This window comes from Sinocyclocheilus rhinocerous, unplaced genomic scaffold, assembly GCF_001515625.1.
Source record: "Sinocyclocheilus rhinocerous isolate Xijiao unplaced genomic scaffold, SAMN03320098_v1.1 scaffold259, whole genome shotgun sequence".
In the NCBI taxonomy this organism is placed as follows: Eukaryota; Metazoa; Chordata; class Actinopteri; order Cypriniformes; family Cyprinidae; genus Sinocyclocheilus; species Sinocyclocheilus rhinocerous.
Genome location: NW_015635083.1, coordinates 41,143 through 48,728, shown reverse-complemented (window position 1 = coordinate 48,728; position 7,586 = coordinate 41,143). Strand labels below are relative to the sequence as shown.

General features: G+C 35.7%; 1 protein-coding gene across 1 annotated transcript in view; it reads left to right on the top strand.

Annotated features, from left to right (window-relative positions):
- Nucleotides 1–4,092, top strand: part of rxfp2b (relaxin family peptide receptor 2b) — a 27,629-nt gene extending 23,537 nt beyond the window's left edge. Inside the window, exons 20-22 of the mRNA XM_016560967.1 lie at nucleotides 2,620–2,700; nucleotides 3,856–3,880; nucleotides 3,966–4,092. Of these exons, the coding sequence (XP_016416453.1) occupies nucleotides 2,620–2,700; nucleotides 3,856–3,880; nucleotides 3,966–4,092 (233 nt within the window). The remainder of the gene's footprint in view (nucleotides 1–2,619; nucleotides 2,701–3,855; nucleotides 3,881–3,965) is intronic.
- Nucleotides 4,093–7,586: the final 3,494 nt, after the last annotated feature.

The window sequence follows — 7,586 nt, the reverse complement described above, 5'->3', positions numbered from 1 at the left end:
GTAGTGAGAGGACATTAAGAAACACAGATCTGGTATAATAATGAGAAAATTAAATTGAAGGTGATAATTGTGTTAAATACATTCTATTATTAATCCCTCATGACATTTAAAATTGAACGTATTTTTATTTTTTAAAGCTAATAGCAGCTACCCTTGCTGGACCTGTTTTGTCCCACGTCTCAAGAATGACTGATTTAATATGTTATTTAACTAGTCCAAAGCAATCTAAGTTATTAATAGCTATTAATTAATGTTCGTTTTATTGCTTGGTAGTTTTGTTTACATTGTGATGGACATGTCACAATAATAAAAAATATTTAAATGAAAATTAATATTAATGTCCAAGTAGCCTATTTGTTGTTAAATAGCGGGATAATGTGTAGTCAGCCGGTCGTTAGCTATATCAAAACAGACCTTCAGGTTTGGACAGGTATTTATTTTTTCTACATTTAACGGCTGACTGGACATAATTATTGCATTATTTAACACAACAACTTGTAAGTAGCCTAATTCATTTCGGCTTTGGTTGCCCAGTAAAGACACAGACTGACTGACAAGCAGAAAATAGATAGCCAACTTGTAAGTGATGGCACCGATGGGAGGGGCTTAACAAATGGGAGGAGCTTTCGTCTTCTCGCTACTTGTTTGATTGACAGTCGTAACGAGGCAGAGGCTCCGCATACCTCGAGGCAAGTGCGAGAATTTACCCCAGCCGCAGCAACTTTAGGATGGAGCAATAGTCGAGCAAACTCGTCTCCTCACAGGTACGTCTATTCGCTTACACTGGCGACTGTCATTTGGAGCGGTTTAATCTGTCACGTCTGTAAATTCACACTTTGTATAAAATATTCATCTCTCGAACCATATCCTTCACATTTCCTGAACTCCGTTCAACGAAATTGTTCTGTACCTGCATGAAGGCTTTATTACAGAAGTTTATTATGGTCGTGGGAAATGATGCTTACAACATGTTGCGCATGTGTTCATTTTGGGATAAATTGAGTCGCGCCATCAAACACTGACGTCTCTCCATTAACCGACCCCTAATTTGATAATTTTGGGGGAAAATACAACTATTAGCGATTTATCTGAATTATTAGTTGTAATTTTAATTCTATAATCGGCCAAACCGTTATTCGCAGGTTTATATGACTACTACATCTGTCCTAATTAATATATATTTCAGTTTTTTGAATTGCCTCTTGTTAAGGAATAGATCATAATGAAGAATATGGCCAGACTCTGGTGTTTTTGATACATGCACTAGTTCCTGTTAAAATAAATAAATAAATAAAACAACAAGCAACCATTTAATATGCAAAGTTATATAGCAATATTCAACCATTCAGTATAGATACGTTTATGTAAATGAATGCTGCTTCTGGGAATGACAAACCTTATATGTAAAAGTTAAACTTTTTTATTTTAAATATGTTTAAAGTGCAATTTACAATGAGTGAACTGTTGGTTTGTGAAATATTTATAATAATTTAGTTTAGAAATAATCTGTAAAGCAGTGTGTTATGATACATTGTAGGTTTCTTGGTGAAGCTGCTTATATGGAACTGCAAAGCTGTTACATAAATAAAGAAATAGCAATATGCAACTATTCTGAATGTAGGCATGCATTTATGTAAATGAGCCTATGCTGCTGGAGGGACTAAAAGTTCAATGTTTTGTTTAAAAAATGTTCAAAGTGAAATTTACTGTACATGGTTTCCAGTATTTGTAAAGTGTAGAAATTAATATAAAAGACTGCTAATTGTAAACTGTTGCTAATAATTTAGCTTATGACCAAGAATAACCTAAATACATTTCAGGTCTCTTGGTGAAGTTGCATGTGGCTGCTTATGTGGAACTGCAAAACTTGCACCAGTTTTTCTACAATAATAATAACGATTCTTCTCGACCTTTATAACAAAATATCAGTGATTTGTTGTAACTCATTCTCTTTAGCTGTCATTCCAGAGTGTATTGAATCATTCTGACAGAACATCTCTTTGAAGAACATCCAACAGAAGCTTGTTTCTCAGGCAACCGTTCTGGTTTTAGTATGCTACTATAAATATGCGAGTAGGTGGGCAGGAGCTCTATGATCTGGTATTATTTACATAGTCATGTTCCTTTTCTATTTCTTTAATGTTCTTCATGTTCATCCGCCAACACATATTTCCCTTGCGTTTCATCTGAAGGTGCATGTAAACATCGTCTAATTAACCTGGATTCAATTCACTTGCTGTTCAGTTATGACTTGGCATGAACGTTGCCGTTCAGACAATGGCCGAGGCCCAGAGACATTCAAACGCCAACGTCTTCATGTGTCACTTGAGACAGAGGGTGTCTTTTGTGAGTGTCAAACGCTTGATTGTTGAACCTGAGCCAACGGCTGATTTCCTCTTACCATCCTGAAGGCCGAACAATGAACGTTTGTGTGCGTATCGATGCTGGCCACTGAAAAAGAACAGAATCACCTGGCTGTAACCAGATATGAGCAGCGGTGTCAGTGGCACTGGTTCTTTGCCATGTAATAGGGTGATGAGATATAAGCTCCGCCCATTAGGAATATTTGATGCGTCTGATTGGATGTAAGGCATTAGCTGTGCCTCTGTTTGCTAACAGGCGAGCAGTTAGAGGGACAGGTGCAGGGTGAGGACCCAGATGCCCTGAATGACCCCATTATCAGTGGAGCGGAAAGAACTGGTACTTTTATACAGCAACCCTGAGAATGCTGTTTTTTTTAAACCCAGAACACCCTAGAAGCCTTTTAATTGAAAGGAAGTTGGAATAAAATATAAATATTAGATGAGAAACTTAAATGTAAAAAACTTAAATGAAAATTAGAAATATTGCCTTTACAACTTACTGAAATGAAAAATAAAAATTTTAATAATAAAATGTAAAAAGAAAATAAATAAAATTAATAATAAAAAATTAAAGCTAAATAGAAATGTTAAAAAATAAATAAAAAGGACAAAAACATAAAATTAATCCAATTTAAACTAAAATTAAAATGAAAACTGAAAGTATAATAATCTAATTCAAAATATTAATAATAATAATAATATATAAATAATACTAAAATAACACTGATAGAAAGCACAAAGCAATCTGCCAAAAATCAGTCTGAACATTTTAGTAACTCTATAGCAATGCATTAAATCAAGTAAATACACAAATCTAATAAAAATGGAATTTTATTTCAGAAGCAGGGGCTAAAATTGTATTTTAAAATTTACAGCCCCTAGTATAGGGCTAGTTGTTAAACTTCTAAAACATGTAAATTACATCCTAAAACACCCAAGACATGCTCAAGGCAAGGTTACTAAAAAGCATGAGTTAAATGTATAGCTGAGCTTGACGTTTGGGTTTGTGTGTTGTGATGAGGAGCAGGTGCATGGCTCTCAATGTGGTCTGAGTCTCTGAGCTCCAGATGGCAGCTGAAGCACTTCGACTGGACGTACATGAGATCAGGTTGAAAGAGCTTCTTTGATGAGTCACATGATATGTTCTCACTATCCCAGGCATTAAACTATTGGCTGGCACAATGTAGTGTTTCAAAACTATTCGAAATGCTTTCTGCGTTTCCCTCTTAATGGCCATTTGCTGCCGCTTTTTCCAAAAATAATTTGAGGAATTGATCTTCTAAGAGGTGGTGTTGAACTAAAGCACTCTAAACTCAATATGCGCATATGCTCCAAAGTGTTTGCACTTGCGCGAATGATTAAGAAATGACATGTTAAGTGGGTCAACAGAGACAAAGTACACACTCATCCAGCTGAGTGCGTCGGCTCGATTATTTGCAGTGCGGCAGATGTTTGTTGCTGTTGCTTACAATTGCTCCCTTCTTTTCTCTAGAATTTACAGATAAAGGCTCATCCAAGTACAGTTCACTTTAAATGAGTTTATTCTAATAATAGGCGTTCATCAATTATTTACCAGTCCCTTCTCTGCATATGCAAATTCAGATGTCCCTCGCCATGGCAACAGCTTGCTGAATTCTCGCAGTGCCCGGAGGTGTTGGCTTCCTTCGCCAAACCCTTGCCTACTTCTCTCAGCCCACAGAGACCTGCTCTGCATTTCAGGAGCTTGTGAAAGAGCTTTTGACATTAAACTGTGTCTGGAAACTTTCTTTGAAAGCATGTTTTGAAAGCAAGTGTGACATTATCTTCTTTAGTTTTTGATATGATATACTCAATTTTTAGGCCTAGGTCAATGTCCTTTCTTATGGATTTTAATGGTATTCTTTAAACATGCACGCTTATGGAAAGTTGTGGTAGTCTTGCATATATGCTTGTTTATTTATATTAGATTTATTTTATATTAACCCTAGAGGGCGCAGTTGCACCATTGCACAATAGACTTTTTAAACAATCACTGATTGATTTGCATTTATGCAACTTATGTTACAAGTTTTGTATCAAATTTTGCATCAAATTAAAACCATAGTTTTGAAATTAAAATAAAGTTTCAAGGTTAAGTAAATAAAGAAATAAAAAGAAATAAATAAAAACATGGCACAAAGCATATATAGGCCTACATGTTCAAAGCTTTGGGGTCAGTATGTTTTTATTTTAATCTAATACTTTTGTTCAGCATGGATTGGTTAAATTGATCAAAAGTGACAGTAAAGATATTTACAATGTTACAAATGATTTCTGTTTCAAATACATAGTGTTTTTCAACTTTCTATTCTTCAAAGAATACTGGAAAATACTGAAAAAAAATCTATTGCAGTTTCCTATAATATTTTAAGCAGCACTATTGTTTAACATTGCTGATTATATATACATGATATTATTATTTTGAGCACCAAATCAGCATATTAGAATGATATCTGAAGGATCATGTGACACTGAAGACTGGAGTAAGTACATCCTAAAACACCCAAGACATGCTCAAGGCAAGGTTACTAAAAAGCATGAGTTAAATGTATAGCTGAGCTTGACGTTTGGGTTTGTGTGTTGTGATGAGGAGCAGGTGCATGGCTCTCAATGTGGTCTGAGTCTCTGAGCTCCAGATGGCAGCTGAAGCACTTCGACTGGACGTACATGAGATCAGGTTGAAAGAGCTTCTTTGATGAGTCACATGATATGTTCTCACTATCCCAGGCATTAAACTATTGGCTGGCACAATGTAGTGTTTCAAAACTATTCGAAATGCTTTCTGCGTTTCCCTCTTAATGGCCATCTGCTGCCGCTTTTTCCAAAAATAATTTGAGGAATTGATCTTCTAAGAGGTGGTGTTGAACTAAAGCACTCTAAACTCAATATGCGCATATGCTCCAAAGTGTTTGCACTTGCGCGAATGATTAAGAAATGACATGTTAAGTGGGTCAACAGAGACAAAGTACACACTCATCCAGCTGAGTGCGTCGGCTCGATTATTTGCAGTGCGGCAGATGTTTGTTGCTGTTGCTTACAATTGCTCCCTTCTTTTCTCTAGAATTTACAGATAAAGGCTCATCCAAGTACAGTTCACTTTAAATGAGTTTATTCTAATAATAGGCGTTCATCAATTATTTACCAGTCCCTTCTCTGCATATGCAAATTCAGATGTCCCTCGCCATGGCAACAGCTTGCTGAATTCTCGCAGTGCCCGGAGGTGTTGGCTTCCTTCGCCAAACCCTTGCCTACTTCTCTCAGCCCACAGAGACCTGCTCTGCATTTCAGGAGCTTGTGAAAGAGCTTTTGACATTAAACTGTGTCTGGAAACTTTCTTTGAAAGCATGTTTTGAAAGCAAGTGTGACATTATCTTTTGATATGATTGATATGATATACTCAATTTTTAGGCCTAGGTCAATGTCCTTTCTTATGGATTTTAATGGAACATGCACGACATGCACGCTTATGGAAAGTTGTGGTAGTCTTGCATATATGCTTGTTTATTTATATTAGATTTATTTTATATTAACCCTAGAGGGCGCAGTTGCACCATTGCACAATAGACTTTTTAAACAATCACTGATTGATTTGCATTTATGCAACTTATGTTACAAGTTTTGTATCAAATTTTGCATCAAATTAAAACCATAGTTTTGAAATTAAAATAAAGTTTCAAGGTTAAGTAAATAAAGAAATAAAAAGAAATAAATAAAAACATGGCACAAAGCATATATAGGCCTACATGTTCAAAGCTTTGGGGTCAGTATGTTTTTATTTTAATCTAATACTTTTGTTCAGCATGGATTGGTTAAATTGATCAAAAGTGACAGTAAAGATATTTACAATGTTACAAATGATTTCTGTTTCAAATACATAGTGTTTTTCAACTTTCTATTCTTCAAAGAATACTGGAAAATACTGAAAAAAAATCTATTGCAGTTTCCTATAATATTTTAAGCAGCACTATTGTTTAACATTGCTGATTATATATACATGATATTATTATTTTGAGCACCAAATCAGCATATTAGAATGATATCTGAAGGATCATGTGACACTGAAGACTGGAGTAAGCAGAATACAGTTATTTTAAAGTTGAATATTATTTCACAATATTATTTTTTGCTGTATTTTTGATTAAATAAATGCATCCTTAGTGAGCATGAAGAGACTTTTATTTTCAAAATCTAACTCAGACTTTTGAATGGTGGTGTAAAATTGCTATAACTTTCATGCAAAATTGTAAAATTTACTAACAACACCTTTGGATCGGTCCCGAAACAAAATCCATGAAGTTCACATCATGTCCTCAAAAGTGCTTTACTATTCACCAAAAACACCAACCCTCCTTTCATAGCTGTAATTTAATTACTTAAGTGATATTGTGCGGTTAAATTCCTCTTAATTCAATTGTGGTTTTCCATGAGGTACACAAGCTGAACTTTTCCCCTTTTTTATTCGCTTTACATTTGAATAGTAGAAATTTTTATTAACTCTAGTGTATTATGCAACATCACAGGGTGTGACTAAGCCAGATCAGGGGAAAAACACTAATTGTATTTTTCTTGTTGTGGCACACAGTATATCTATTCTTAAGTGTACTAGCTGGCAAAACAAACATACTTTTAAAACAGAAAACGCCTATAAGTGCACACAAAGTGGGTTTGTATTTCTCATGTAGGGTAACAGTGGAAAAATCCGTTCACGTAGGTGTGGACTGTTTCTGGTGCTATTTCTAAATACAAATGAGCTTCAGAAGGTAAGAGTGTATTTTTTTACAGGGATTTCTCATTAAGTCTCTGAGGGTTTACACCCATGTTGCAACAATTCCCATTTCACAGTCTGTGTTGAGCTTTTCTCTTAGTGACTGAATAAGGACAATCCACATCAGAGCCTTCTAATTCTAAGTGATTCCTCCATCCCAGCGGAGTTTGGGGATCCCACTCCAAAAACACAAGACAGGCAAGACTCTGCATTATCTTCGGGGAATCCCACACTCTGGACTATCACAGGACGAGGACTAAATGACTCAGACTGCCGGAAGCGGCTTGTTTGAGATAACTACTCAAAGACGGAGATCTGCCCACTGCAGCATTTCCTACTGTACGTCTCTTTCTCGTTCTTTTTCTCCATCTTCCTTTTCCTCTCCTATTTTGTCACTGGGCGGCACGGTAATCCTACTCCTGCCTGTTCTCATACGTTGT